Source organism: Pipistrellus hanaki (assembly GCF_964339955.1).
Source record: "Pipistrellus hanaki genome assembly, chromosome: 16".
Classification (NCBI taxonomy): Eukaryota; Metazoa; Chordata; class Mammalia; order Chiroptera; family Vespertilionidae; genus Pipistrellus; species Pipistrellus hanaki.
In genome coordinates, this window is record NC_140518.1 from 45,972,882 (window position 1) to 45,987,538 (window position 14,657).

At 68.0% G+C, this 14,657-nt stretch overlaps 1 protein-coding gene across 3 annotated transcripts in view; it reads right to left on the bottom strand.

Annotated features, from left to right (window-relative positions):
- Positions 1 to 10,843, bottom strand: part of SLC47A1 (solute carrier family 47 member 1) — a 51,877-nt gene extending 41,034 nt beyond the window's left edge. For 2 of the 3 annotated variants that reach the window (XM_084861437.1, XM_084861435.1), the window contains exon 1: positions 10,648 to 10,691. Coding sequence is in view for 1 of the 3 variants with exons in the window: in XM_084861434.1 (XP_084717560.1) it covers positions 10,648 to 10,770 (123 nt within the window). In the remaining 2 variants the exon portion in view is untranslated. Of the gene's footprint in view, positions 1 to 10,647 lie in introns of all 3 variants that reach the window. The other variant, XM_084861434.1, reaches the window with a different exon arrangement.
- Positions 10,844 to 14,657: the final 3,814 nt, after the last annotated feature.

The following is a 14,657-nucleotide window of genomic DNA, read 5'->3' on the forward strand; positions in this document are numbered from 1 at the left end:
CAGGGAGTCCTCAGCCCCCCACAGGGAGCCCTCAGCCCACAGGGAGCCCTCAGCCCACAGGGAGCCCTAAGCCCCCCCACAGGGAGCCCTCAGCCCCCCTCAGGGAGCCCTCAGCCCCCCACAGGGAGCCCTCAGCCCCCGCAGGGAGCCCTCAGCCCCCCACAGGAGCCCTCAGCCCCCCACAGGGAGCCCTCAGCCCCCCTCAGGGAGCCTCAGCCCACAGGGAGCCCTCAGCCCCCCACAGGGAGCCCTCAGCCCCCCGCAGGGAGCCCTCAGTCCACAGGGAGCCCTCAGCCCCCGCAGGGAGCCCTCAGCCCCCCACAGGGAGCCCTCAGCCCACAGAGAGCCCTCAGCCCCCACAGGGAGCCCTCAGCCCCCCACAGGGAGCCCTCAGCCCACAGGGAGCCCTCAGCCCCAACAGGGAGCCCTCAGCCCCCCACAGGGAGCCCTCAGTCCCCCACAGGGAGCCCTCAGCCCCTCACAGGGAGCCCTCAGCCCACAGGGAGCCCTCAGTCCCCCACAGGGAGCCCTCAGTCCCCCACAGGGAGCCCTCAGTCCCCCATAGAAAGCCCTCAGCCCCCACAGGGAGTCCTCAGCCCCCGCAGGGAGCCCTCAGCCCACAGGGAGCCCTCAGCCCACAGGGAGCCCTCAGCCCACAGGGAGCCCTCAGCACCCCCACAGGGAGCCCTCAGCCCCCCTCAGGGAGCCCTCAGCCCCCCCACAGGGAGCCCTCAGCCCACAGGGAGCCCTCAGCCCACAGGGAACCCTCAGCCCCCCACAGGGAGCCCTCAGCCCCCCACAGGGAGCCCTCAGCCCACAGGGAGCCCTCAGCCCCCCACAGGGAGCCCTCAGCCCCCCACAGGGAGCCCTCAGCCCACAGGGAGCCCTCAGCCCCCCCACAGGGAGCCCTCAGCCCCCCTCAGGGAGCCCTCAGCCCCCCACAGGGAGCCCTCAGCCCCCGCAGGGAGCCCTCAGCCCCCCACAGGAGCCCTCAGCCCCCCACAGGGAGCCCTCAGCCCCCCTCAGGGAGCCTCAGCCCACAGGGAGCCCTCAGCCCCCCACAGGTAGCCCTCAGCCCACAGGGAGCCCTCAGCCCCCACAGGGAGACCTCAGCCCCCCACAGGGAGCCCTCAGCCCCCGCAGGGAGCCCTCAGCCCCCCACAGGGAGCCCTCAGCCCACAGGGAGCCCTCAGCCCACAGGGAGCCCTCAGCCCCCCACAGGGAGCCCTCAGCCCCCGCAGGGAGCCCTCAGCCCCCCACAGGGAGCCCTCAGCCCACAGGGAGCCCTCAGCCCACAGGGAGCCCTCAGCCCCCCACAGGGAGCCCTCAGTCCACAGGGAGCCCTCAGCCCCCCGCAGGGAGCCCTCAGCCCCCCACAGGGAGCCCTCAGCCCACAGAGAGCCCTCAGTCCACAAGGAGCCTCAGCCCACAGGGAGCCCTCAGCCCCCCACAGGGAGCCCTCAGCCCCCCGCAGGGAGCCCTCAGCCCCCACAGGGAGCCCTCAGCCCACAGGGAGCCCTCAGCCCCCCACAGGGAGCCCTCAGCCCCCCGCAGGGAGCCCTCAGCCCCCGCAGGGAGCCCTCAGCCCACAGGGAGCCCTCAGCCCCCCCACAGGGAGCCCTCAGCCCCCCTCAGGGAGCCCTCAGCCCCCCACAGGGAGCCCTCAGCCCCCCTCAGGGAGCCTCAGCCCACAGGGAGCCCTCAGCCCCCCACAGGGAGCCCTCAGCCCCCCGCAGGGAGCCCTCAGTCCACAGGGAGCCCTCAGCCCCCGCAGGGAGCCCTCAGCCCCCCACAGGGAGCCCTCAGCCCACAGAGAGCCCTCAGCCCCCACAGGGAGCCCTCAGCCCCCCACAGGGAGCCCTCAGCCCACAGGGAGCCCTCAGCCCCAACAGGGAGCCCTCAGCCCCCCACAGGGAGCCCTCAGTCCCCCACAGGGAGCCCTCAGCCCCTCACAGGGAGCCCTCAGCCCACAGGGAGCCCTCAGTCCCCCACAGGGAGCCCTCAGTCCCCCACAGGGAGCCCTCAGTCCCCCATAGAAAGCCCTCAGCCCCCACAGGGAGTCCTCAGCCCCCGCAGGGAGCCCTCAGCCCACAGGGAGCCCTCAGCCCACAGGGAGCCCTCAGCCCACAGGGAGCCCTCAGCACCCCCACAGGGAGCCCTCAGTCCCCCACAGGGAGCCCTCAGCCCCCCTCAGGGAGCCCTCAGCCCCCCCACAGGGAGCCCTCAGCCCACAGGGAGCCCTCAGCCCACAGGGAGCCCTCAGCCCCCCACAGGGAGCCCTCAGCCCACAGGGAGCCCTCAGCCCACAGGGAGCCCTCAGCCCCCCACAGGGAGCCCTCAGCCCCCCACAGGGAGCCCTCAGCCCACAGGGAGCCCTCAGTCCCCCACAGGGAGCCCTCAGTCCCCCACAGGGAGCCCTCAGTCCCCCATAGAAAGCCCTCAGCCCCCACAGGGAGTCCTCAGCCCCCGCAGGGAGCCCTCAGCCCACAGGGAGCCCTCAGCCCACAGGGAGCCCTCAGCCCACAGGGAGCCCTCAGCACCCCCACAGGGAGCCCTCAGCCCCCCTCAGGGAGCCCTCAGCCCCCCCACAGGGAGCCCTCAGCCCACAGGGAGCCCTCAGCCCACAGGGAGCCCTCAGCCCCCCACAGGGAGCCCTCAGCCCCCCACAGGGAGCCCTCAGCCCACAGGGAGCCCTCAGCCCCCCACAGGGAGCCCTCAGCCCCCCACAGGGAGCCCTCAGCCCACAGGGAGCCCTCAGCCCCCCCACAGGGAGCCCTCAGCCCCCCTCAGGGAGCCCTCAGCCCCCCACAGGGAGCCCTCAGCCCCCGCAGGGAGCCCTCAGCCCCCCACAGGAGCCCTCAGCCCCCCACAGGGAGCCCTCAGCCCCCCTCAGGGAGCCTCAGCCCACAGGGAGCCCTCAGCCCCCCACAGGTAGCCCTCAGCCCACAGGGAGCCCTCAGCCCCCACAGGGAGACCTCAGCCCCCCACAGGGAGCCCTCAGCCCCCGCAGGGAGCCCTCAGCCCCCCACAGGGAGCCCTCAGCCCACAGGGAGCCCTCAGCCCACAGGGAGCCCTCAGCCCCCCACAGGGAGCCCTCAGCCCCCGCAGGGAGCCCTCAGCCCCCCACAGGGAGCCCTCAGCCCACAGGGAGCCCTCAGCCCACAGGGAGCCCTCAGCCCCCCACAGGGAGCCCTCAGTCCACAGGGAGCCCTCAGCCCCCCGCAGGGAGCCCTCAGCCCCCCACAGGGAGCCCTCAGCCCACAGAGAGCCCTCAGTCCACAAGGAGCCTCAGCCCACAGGGAGCCCTCAGCCCCCCACAGGGAGCCCTCAGCCCCCCGCAGGGAGCCCTCAGCCCCCACAGGGAGCCCTCAGCCCACAGGGAGCCCTCAGCCCCCCACAGGGAGCCCTCAGCCCCCCGCAGGGAGCCCTCAGCCCCCGCAGGGAGCCCTCAGCCCACAGGGAGCCCTCAGCCCCCCCACAGGGAGCCCTCAGCCCCCCTCAGGGAGCCTCAGCCCACAGGGAGCCCTCAGCCCCCCACAGGGAGCCCTCAGCCCCCCGCAGGGAGCCCTCAGTCCACAGGGAGCCCTCAGCCCCCGCAGGGAGCCCTCAGCCCCCCACAGGGAGCCCTCAGCCCACAGAGAGCCCTCAGCCCCCACAGGGAGCCCTCAGCCCCCCACAGGGAGCCCTCAGCCCACAGGGAGCCCTCAGCCCCAACAGGGAGCCCTCAGCCCCCCACAGGGAGCCCTCAGTCCCCCACAGGGAGCCCTCAGCCCCTCACAGGGAGCCCTCAGCCCACAGGGAGCCCTCAGTCCCCCACAGGGAGCCCTCAGTCCCCCACAGGGAGCCCTCAGTCCCCCATAGAAAGCCCTCAGCCCCCACAGGGAGTCCTCAGCCCCCGCAGGGAGCCCTCAGCCCACAGGGAGCCCTCAGCCCACAGGGAGCCCTCAGCCCACAGGGAGCCCTCAGCACCCCCACAGGGAGCCCTCAGCCCCCCTCAGGGAGCCCTCAGCCCCCCACAGGGAGCCCTCAGCCCACAGGGAGCCCTCAGCCCACAGGGAGCCCTCAGCCCCCCACAGGGAGCCCTCAGCCCCCCACAGGGAGCCCTCAGCCCACAGGGAGCCCTCAGCCCCCCACAGGGAGCCCTCAGCCCCCCACAGGGAGCCCTCAGCCCACAGGGAGCCCTCAGCCCCCCCACAGGGAGCCCTCAGCCCCCCTCAGGGAGCCCTCAGCCCCCCACAGGGAGCCCTCAGCCCCCGCAGGGAGCCCTCAGCCCCCCACAGGAGCCCTCAGCCCCCCACAGGGAGCCCTCAGCCCCCCTCAGGGAGCCTCAGCCCACAGGGAGCCCTCAGCCCCCCACAGGTAGCCCTCAGCCCACAGGGAGCCCTCAGCCCCCACAGGGAGACCTCAGCCCCCCACAGGGAGCCCTCAGCCCCCGCAGGGAGCCCTCAGCCCCCCACAGGGAGCCCTCAGCCCACAGGGAGCCCTCAGCCCCCACAGGGAGCCCTCAGCCCCCCGCAGGGAGCCCTCAGTCCACAGGGAGCCCTCAGCCCCCGCAGGGAGCCCTCAGCCCCCCACAGGGAGCCCTCAGCCCACAGAGAGCCCTCAGCCCCCACAGGGAGCCCTCAGCCCCCCACAGGGAGCCCTCAGCCCACAGGGAGCCCTCAGCCCCAACAGGGAGCCCTCAGCCCCCCACAGGGAGCCCTCAGTCCCCCACAGGGAGCCCTCAGCCCCTCACAGGGAGCCCTCAGCCCACAGGGAGCCCTCAGTCCCCCACAGGGAGCCCTCAGTCCCCCACAGGGAGCCCTCAGTCCCCCATAGAAAGCCCTCAGCCCCCACAGGGAGTCCTCAGCCCCCGCAGGGAGCCCTCAGCCCACAGGGAGCCCTCAGCCCACAGGGAGCCCTCAGCCCACAGGGAGCCCTCAGCACCCCCACAGGGAGCCCTCAGTCCCCCACAGGGAGCCCTCAGCCCCCCTCAGGGAGCCCTCAGCCCCCCCACAGGGAGCCCTCAGCCCACAGGGAGCCCTCAGCCCACAGGGAGCCCTCAGCCCCCCACAGGGAGCCCTCAGCCCACAGGGAGCCCTCAGCCCACAGGGAGCCCTCAGCCCCCCACAGGGAGCCCTCAGCCCCCCACAGGGAGCCCTCAGCCCACAGGGAGCCCTCAGTCCCCCACAGGGAGCCCTCAGTCCCCCACAGGGAGCCCTCAGTCCCCCATAGAAAGCCCTCAGCCCCCACAGGGAGTCCTCAGCCCCCGCAGGGAGCCCTCAGCCCACAGGGAGCCCTCAGCCCACAGGGAGCCCTCAGCCCACAGGGAGCCCTCAGCACCCCCACAGGGAGCCCTCAGCCCCCCTCAGGGAGCCCTCAGCCCCCCCACAGGGAGCCCTCAGCCCACAGGGAGCCCTCAGCCCACAGGGAGCCCTCAGCCCCCCACAGGGAGCCCTCAGCCCCCCACAGGGAGCCCTCAGCCCACAGGGAGCCCTCAGCCCCCCACAGGGAGCCCTCAGCCCCCCACAGGGAGCCCTCAGCCCACAGGGAGCCCTCAGCCCCCCCACAGGGAGCCCTCAGCCCCCCTCAGGGAGCCCTCAGCCCCCCACAGGGAGCCCTCAGCCCCCGCAGGGAGCCCTCAGCCCCCCACAGGAGCCCTCAGCCCCCCACAGGGAGCCCTCAGCCCCCCTCAGGGAGCCTCAGCCCACAGGGAGCCCTCAGCCCCCCACAGGTAGCCCTCAGCCCACAGGGAGCCCTCAGCCCCCACAGGGAGACCTCAGCCCCCCACAGGGAGCCCTCAGCCCCCGCAGGGAGCCCTCAGCCCCCCACAGGGAGCCCTCAGCCCACAGGGAGCCCTCAGCCCACAGGGAGCCCTCAGCCCCCCACAGGGAGCCCTCAGCCCCCGCAGGGAGCCCTCAGCCCCCCACAGGGAGCCCTCAGCCCACAGGGAGCCCTCAGCCCACAGGGAGCCCTCAGCCCCCCACAGGGAGCCCTCAGTCCACAGGGAGCCCTCAGCCCCCCGCAGGGAGCCCTCAGCCCCCCACAGGGAGCCCTCAGCCCACAGAGAGCCCTCAGTCCACAAGGAGCCTCAGCCCACAGGGAGCCCTCAGCCCCCCACAGGGAGCCCTCAGCCCCCCGCAGGGAGCCCTCAGCCCCCACAGGGAGCCCTCAGCCCACAGGGAGCCCTCAGCCCCCCACAGGGAGCCCTCAGCCCCCCGCAGGGAGCCCTCAGCCCCCGCAGGGAGCCCTCAGCCCACAGGGAGCCCTCAGCCCCCCCACAGGGAGCCCTCAGCCCCCCTCAGGGAGCCTCAGCCCACAGGGAGCCCTCAGCCCCCCACAGGGAGCCCTCAGCCCCCCGCAGGGAGCCCTCAGTCCACAGGGAGCCCTCAGCCCCCGCAGGGAGCCCTCAGCCCCCCACAGGGAGCCCTCAGCCCACAGAGAGCCCTCAGCCCCCACAGGGAGCCCTCAGCCCCCCACAGGGAGCCCTCAGCCCACAGGGAGCCCTCAGCCCCAACAGGGAGCCCTCAGCCCCCCACAGGGAGCCCTCAGTCCCCCACAGGGAGCCCTCAGCCCCTCACAGGGAGCCCTCAGCCCACAGGGAGCCCTCAGTCCCCCACAGGGAGCCCTCAGTCCCCCACAGGGAGCCCTCAGTCCCCCATAGAAAGCCCTCAGCCCCCACAGGGAGTCCTCAGCCCCCGCAGGGAGCCCTCAGCCCACAGGGAGCCCTCAGCCCACAGGGAGCCCTCAGCCCACAGGGAGCCCTCAGCACCCCCACAGGGAGCCCTCAGCCCCCCTCAGGGAGCCCTCAGCCCCCCCACAGGGAGCCCTCAGCCCACAGGGAGCCCTCAGCCCACAGGGAGCCCTCAGCCCCCCACAGGGAGCCCTCAGCCCCCCACAGGGAGCCCTCAGCCCACAGGGAGCCCTCAGCCCCCCACAGGGAGCCCTCAGCCCCCCACAGGGAGCCCTCAGCCCACAGGGAGCCCTCAGCCCCCCCACAGGGAGCCCTCAGCCCCCCTCAGGGAGCCCTCAGCCCCCCACAGGGAGCCCTCAGCCCCCGCAGGGAGCCCTCAGCCCCCCACAGGAGCCCTCAGCCCCCCACAGGGAGCCCTCAGCCCCCCTCAGGGAGCCTCAGCCCACAGGGAGCCCTCAGCCCCCCACAGGTAGCCCTCAGCCCACAGGGAGCCCTCAGCCCCCACAGGGAGACCTCAGCCCCCCACAGGGAGCCCTCAGCCCCCGCAGGGAGCCCTCAGCCCCCCACAGGGAGCCCTCAGCCCACAGGGAGCCCTCAGCCCACAGGGAGCCCTCAGCCCCCCACAGGGAGCCCTCAGCCCCCGCAGGGAGCCCTCAGCCCCCCACAGGGAGCCCTCAGCCCACAGGGAGCCCTCAGCCCACAGGGAGCCCTCAGCCCCCCACAGGGAGCCCTCAGTCCACAGGGAGCCCTCAGCCCCCCGCAGGGAGCCCTCAGCCCCCCACAGGGAGCCCTCAGCCCACAGAGAGCCCTCAGTCCACAAGGAGCCTCAGCCCACAGGGAGCCCTCAGCCCCCCACAGGGAGCCCTCAGCCCCCCGCAGGGAGCCCTCAGCCCCCACAGGGAGCCCTCAGCCCACAGGGAGCCCTCAGCCCCCCCACAGGGAGCCCTCAGCCCCCCTCAGGGAGCCTCAGCCCACAGGGAGCCCTCAGCCCCCCACAGGGAGCCCTCAGCCCCCCGCAGGGAGCCCTCAGTCCACAGGGAGCCCTCAGCCCCCGCAGGGAGCCCTCAGCCCCCCACAGGGAGCCCTCAGCCCACAGAGAGCCCTCAGCCCCCACAGGGAGCCCTCAGCCCCCCACAGGGAGCCCTCAGCCCACAGGGAGCCCTCAGCCCCAACAGGGAGCCCTCAGCCCCCCACAGGGAGCCCTCAGTCCCCCACAGGGAGCCCTCAGCCCCTCACAGGGAGCCCTCAGCCCACAGGGAGCCCTCAGTCCCCCACAGGGAGCCCTCAGTCCCCCACAGGGAGCCCTCAGTCCCCCATAGAAAGCCCTCAGCCCCCACAGGGAGTCCTCAGCCCCCGCAGGGAGCCCTCAGCCCACAGGGAGCCCTCAGCCCACAGGGAGCCCTCAGCCCACAGGGAGCCCTCAGCACCCCCACAGGGAGCCCTCAGCCCCCCTCAGGGAGCCCTCAGCCCCCCCACAGGGAGCCCTCAGCCCACAGGGAGCCCTCAGCCCACAGGGAGCCCTCAGCCCCCCACAGGGAGCCCTCAGCCCCCCACAGGGAGCCCTCAGCCCACAGGGAGCCCTCAGCCCCCCACAGGGAGCCCTCAGCCCCCCACAGGGAGCCCTCAGCCCACAGGGAGCCCTCAGCCCCCCCACAGGGAGCCCTCAGCCCCCCTCAGGGAGCCCTCAGCCCCCCACAGGGAGCCCTCAGCCCCCGCAGGGAGCCCTCAGCCCCCCACAGGAGCCCTCAGCCCCCCACAGGGAGCCCTCAGCCCCCCTCAGGGAGCCTCAGCCCACAGGGAGCCCTCAGCCCCCCACAGGTAGCCCTCAGCCCACAGGGAGCCCTCAGCCCCCACAGGGAGCCCTCAGCCCCCCACAGGGAGCCCTCAGCCCACAGGGAGCCCTCAGCCCACAGGGAGCCCTCAGCCCCCCACAGGGAGCCCTCAGCCCCCGCAGGGAGCCCTCAGCCCCCCACAGGGAGCCCTCAGCCCACAGGGAGCCCTCAGCCCACAGGGAGCCCTCAGCCCCCCACAGGGAGCCCTCAGTCCACAGGGAGCCCTCAGCCCCCCGCAGGGAGCCCTCAGCCCCCCACAGGGAGCCCTCAGCCCACAGAGAGCCCTCAGTCCACAAGGAGCCTCAGCCCACAGGGAGCCCTCAGCCCCCCACAGGGAGCCCTCAGCCCCCCGCAGGGAGCCCTCAGCCCCCACAGGGAGCCCTCAGCCCACAGGGAGCCCTCAGCCCCCCACAGGGAGCCCTCAGCCCCCCGCAGGGAGCCCTCAGCCCCCGCAGGGAGCCCTCAGCCCACAGGGAGCCCTCAGCCCCCCCACAGGGAGCCCTCAGCCCCCCTCAGGGAGCCCTCAGCCCCCCACAGGGAGCCCTCAGCCCCCGCAGGGAGCCCTCAGCCCCCCACAGGAGCCCTCAGCCCCCCACAGGGAGCCCTCAGCCCCCCTCAGGGAGCCTCAGCCCACAGGGAGCCCTCAGCCCCCCACAGGGAGCCCTCAGCCCCCCACAGGGAGCCCTCAGTCCACAGGGAGCCCTCAGCCCCCCACAGGTAGCCCTCAGCCCACAGGTAGCCCTCAGCCCACAGGGAGCCCTCAGCCCCCACAGGGAGCCCTCAGCCCCCCACAGGGAGCCCTCAGCCCCCGCAGGGAGCCCTCAGCCCCCCACAGGGAGCCCTCAGCCCACAGGGAGCCCTCAGCCCCCCGCAGGGAGCCCTCAGCCCCCCACAGGGAGCCCTCAGCCCCCCGCAGGGAGCCCTCAGACCCCCACAGGGAGCCCTCAGCCCCCCGCAGGGAGCCCTCAGCCCACAGGGAGCCCTCAGCCCACAGGGAGCACTCAGCCCCCCACAGGGAGCCCTCAGCCCCCCACAGGGAGCCCTCAGCCCCCGCAGAAGCCCTCAGCCCACAGGGAGCCCTCAGCGCACAGGGAGCCCTCAGCCCACAGGGAGCCCTCAGCCCCCCACAGGGAGCCCTCAGTCCACAGGGAGCCCTCAGCCCCCCGCAGGGAGCCCTCAGCCCCCCACAGGGAGCCCTCAGCCCCCCACAGGGAGCCCTCAGCCCACAGAGAGCCCTCAGTTCACAAGGAGCCTCAGCCCACAGGGAGCCCTCAGCCCCCCACAGGGAGCCCTCAGCCCCCCGCAGGGAGCCCTCAGCCCCCACAGGGAGCCCTCAGCCCACAGGGAGCCCTCAGCCCCCCACAGGGAGCCCTCAGCCCCCCGCAGGGAGCCCTCAGCCCCCGCAGGGAGCCCTCAGCCCACAGGGAGCCCTCAGCCCACAGGGAGCTCTCAGCCCACAGGGAGCCCTCAGCCCCCCACAGGGAGCCCTCAGCCCCCGGCAGGGAGCCCTCAGCCCCCCACAGGGAGCCCTCAGCCCCCCGCAGGGAGCCCTCAGCCCACAGGGAGCCCTCAGCCCACAGGGAGCTCTCAGCCCACAGGGAGCCCTCAGCCCCCCACAGGGAGCCCTCAGCCCCCGGCAGGGAGCCCTCAGCCCCCCACAGGGAGCCCTCAGCCCCCCACAGGGAGCCCTCAGTCCCCCACAGGGAGCCCTCAGCCCACAGGGAGCCCTCAGCCCCCGCAGGGAGCCCTCAGCCCCCCGCAGGGAGCCCTCAGCCCCCCGCAGGGAGCCCTCAGCCCACAGGGAGCCCTCAGCCCCCCGCAGGGAGCCGCCTGCCCGCCCCCCGGGTGACTTCCCTCCCTCGGCCCCCTGGCTGGGTTTCGGTGCCCTGTGTTAGGCGTTTCGGGTGACTTGCTGCTTCTCAAAGTGCACGCCCGGAGGAGAGGGCGGGCCGAGCCCCTGCGGCCCCAGGTCCGGCTGCCTGAGTCCCCAAAGCCGCGCCAGCCAGCTGCGCCCGAGCTCCCCCTGGGCGCGCACCCCGGTGCCCGCCCCGGCCTCCCGTCCCCAGCCCCCCGCCCCGGGGACAAGGGCACCCCCCCGGCCCCCCGCCCCCCGCCCGGGGACAAGGGCACCGCCGGGCTCACCGCAGGGCCCGCCAGCACCAGCAGCGCACGCAGCTCCTCTCGGAGGTGGCGCCAGCGCAGGCGGCGCTCGGGGGCGACCTCCGGGGCTCGGGGCCGGGCCGCGGGCTCCGCCGGCGTCTCCATGCGGCCGCCGCGCCCGGTGCCCGAGTGCCGGGCTGCGGGGAGGCAGGGCCCGCGGCGCCTCCCGGTCCCGCCCCGGCCCGCCCTCCCCGCCCTCGGCCAGGTAGGCGCGCCGCCAGCCGCCGGAGGCCGGGCGACCCTTGCTCCCTGCGCGCGGCGAGGCGCCCGGACTGCAGGCTCGGGACCCGCTCCAAACGCTGTGGAGCCCGGCGCCGGGCGGGCGGAGGGGCTGAGGCTGGGAGCCAGGCCCCCGCTGGCGCCGCCGGGCGCAGGCTCCGCGCCCGCCCCGGACCCTCGGCACAACCCAGCACGTGCTTGGGGACGGACTTGGACACACACACACACACACACACACACACACACACACACACCCGCCGCTCCATAGAGGACGTGCCGTCCACCTGGAGGTCTCTCCCGGTTGGAACTGTGGCTCCGGGCCTGGCGGTCACGCTGGAGAGGAGCTCCGCTCCGGAGCCTCTGGCAGCTCCCGGTCCTCCCGCCCCGCGCCACGGAGGGTCCGGTCCCCGCCGGCCAGGCCGCGGACCAGTCACCTCGCACTGGGGCAGAGCCTCCGAACACCTTTTGGTGTGTCTTTAATGTGAATAAATCTAATGTGAAATACATGGGTGTCTGTTTATGAGTTTGGGAAAGACCTGAGTTAGTGGAAAGCACGTGCTGTCCTTTTCCCATCCCGGCGCCAGGCTCTACCACAAAGGATTCGCCCTTTGAACGGTTCTAGCGTCAAGGCTTATTATCATACCGTTCCTTTTCAAAATGTTAAAGGACCCACAGAAATGACTATTTTGCCAATGTCTGATTCAAGCAGATGACCCCTATGGCCCAGGCACTGCTGATAACCTGAAGCAATGGAGTCGCAAATATCAAGAGTCATTTAGCTTGAGCCCTAACCGGTTTGGCTCAGTGGGGAGAGCGTCAGCCTGCGGACTGATGCACCGTGGTTGCAGGCACCGTAGGGAGTGTGCAGGAGGCAGCTGATTGGTGTTTCTAACTCTCTATCCTTCTTCCTTCCTCCCTGAAAAAAAAAAAAAAAACATTTAAAAAAAGAATCACTTAGCTTGATATTTGTGCACCTTCGCCAGCGGCTGCTGGTTTTGTGCTTTTCTGCTTGCCCATAAAAATTTACTGGATAGCTCTAACTGGTTTGGCTCAGTGGATAGAGCGACGGCCTGTGGACTGAAAGGTCCCGGGTTTGATTACGGTCAAGGGCATGTATCTTGGTTGTGGGCACATCCCCAGTGAGGGGTGTGCAGGAGGCAGCTGATTGATGTTTCTCTCTCATCGATGTTTCTAACTCTCTATCCCACTCTCTGTAAAAAATCAATAAAATATATATATATATTTTAAAGTCTACTGGATAAATTGTCCTTGTTCAAAGGTTAGTCTGGTTTCACCTGTTACTGGGGACATCCTAAAAATGTAGACACACTTTGAATAATTATAAAGACAGTGTTTGTGCTTCAATTGTATTCCTGAACTCCCAGGAGCATTTCAGGACGAATTTCCCTTGTTCACAGCTTAGTCTGGCTGAACAGAAAGCAGCATCAGTTGGGCTGCCAGCTGTGAAAGTGTGTACATGTGTCTGGGACACCTTCTACTTCCTGTTTTAAATGTTTAATAGTGATTCTAAAAACTCTGGGAGTATAAAAGGCAAGATACGAAAAAAAAAATTATGGAAAAACAACATCAATACAGAGTAATGGGGAAAGAAGTAACTTTATTAATCAATAAGTAGTTTTTAAAACAGTATGCAGTGAGCACAAGACTATACAGCTAGATAAGGGAGCAATAGGCACACAAGAAATTGACCTCATTGTTATGTTCTAATGTCACCTCTGAGAAGGCCACTGAAACTGGTGAAGAAGAAAAGGTTTACACTACAAGTGTCATGGGTGCAGGCGTGCCAGGCGCCTCCCAAGATGGGAATCCGGGTGATTCACCAGAAACGCTCCCCACGCGGGGAGCAGCCCAGGAAAAGGCTGGGAGCAGCTCTGAAACAGTGGAGGCTGGGAAGATGAGGTCTAAGTGCGTAGAGGCTGAGATTCACCTGCTTTTCCATGTGTCACGTGTCTTATTAGGATGTTAATGCTCCACCCAGAGGTGAGCTTTCTGCTTTGATGATGAGGGCTCTACCTGATTCAGGCGCTGAAGAAAACCTGCTTGATCTGGAAAGTGCTGGGGTTTTTATTGACATTACATGGCGTCCATAACCTATTCAGAAAGAATGTACCTGATTAAATACTGAGCCTTCTAATCACACCCCTAATCCAGTCAGTTTATGGGATTCCCCTAAATGCCGCTGCTTAGTAATGGGGTTCCTGGGAAAGGCCTCGTGGGTGATTTCCGGGTCATATAAGATCCTCAGAGAGAGGGAAATAGCTCCCTCCACCCCCGGGTTCCTGGCTGAGCCTGCCTGGAATAAAAGACAGACCGACAGAGAGAAACAAATAGAGTTTCATCAAAACGGCAGGAGCAGGACCTGAAACTCCATGTTCAGCGGAAGACAGGAAACAGAGATCGGGGCGGAGGTGTGGTATCGCAAGTCAGCGGCTGGACAAGAGCCTAATGAGCCCTGGTTAGGAGTCCTCTTCACTGTGTGCAGGTTCGGAGCAGGTTATCTGTCACATTCCGAACAAACACAGGAGGGAGTGTTTCCTCTTTATATCCTTCCAGCTCATGTGTGACACAGCTGTACCCTTAAATACATATCTTATCTATACAGACACCTGTAATCTTGAGTATCATATCTATACAGGCACCTGGCATCAATACCAGCGTATCAGTTAGATGGCTAGCTTGCAAGGTCAGAGTTAAATTTATCTTTTCTATTCAAGCAAAAAAACAGAGTTATTATACTTTAGAGTCTAGAAATAACAGAGGTGCCAAAACCAGTTTGGCTCAGTGGATAGAGCGTCGGCTTGCAGACTGGAGGGTCCCAGGTTCGATTCCAGTCAAAGGCATGTACCTTGCTTGCAGGTACATCCCCACTGGGGGTGTGCAGGAGGCATGAGATGTTTCTCTCTCATCGATGTTTCTAGCTCTCTATCCCTCTCCCTTCCTCTCTGTAAAAAATCAATAAAATATATTTTTTTAAAAGAAATAACAGAGGTGACCTACAGATTAAGAGACTGTCTAAGAATAACAGAGTAGTTCAAACAGCAGCTTTTCCAAAGGAGGGACCACTATGCTTCAGAGGGAGTTGGGTATGGGAGGTGACGAGGAAAAAAGCAGGTTTAAGTCAAGGTCTGCATTGATAGAGTTTTGGTAACCTAAAACTAAAGTGAGAGGCCACGAGCATTGCTGAGACGAGTAAGAATGGGACACGGAAGCACTGAACCGGGCAGGAGTGCACACGGTGCTGTGATTCGGAGAAAAGGCGGCGGTGCTGGTGAGAGGGAAAGGGGACAGTGACAGTGACAGTGACAGTGACAGAGGCAGAGGAAGGCATTTCTGTTGGCACAGGTATCACACCCACTGGTGCTGATTCTGATAAATGTCCCACCTTTCGGTCCGGTAGTCACAATAGCTGCTTTCTTGTTATCTGCACACACAGGTTTTTGAGGCACACGTTGTTTTAGGCCCCATCAAAATATTATTTTGCCTTTTTAAGATTCCAGAGATTGGCCTATTGTTATTGGTGAGATGATACATTCTTATCTTCTTGAGGGAAAGCCTTCAATCAAAAGTCAAAGTGTGGCAAAGCCAGCGGGATGAACTGGCCGCACCAGCGCCCCTCAGGACAGGGACACAGGAGGGCTCAGCGCCGGAGCAGAGCAGAGGGGCCTGGAGCCGGGGTCCGAGGGGCCCTTCGAGGTCAGGTGTTCTGTAGGCTCATTTTGTTTTTTAGGTTCCACATATAAGTAAGTGAAATC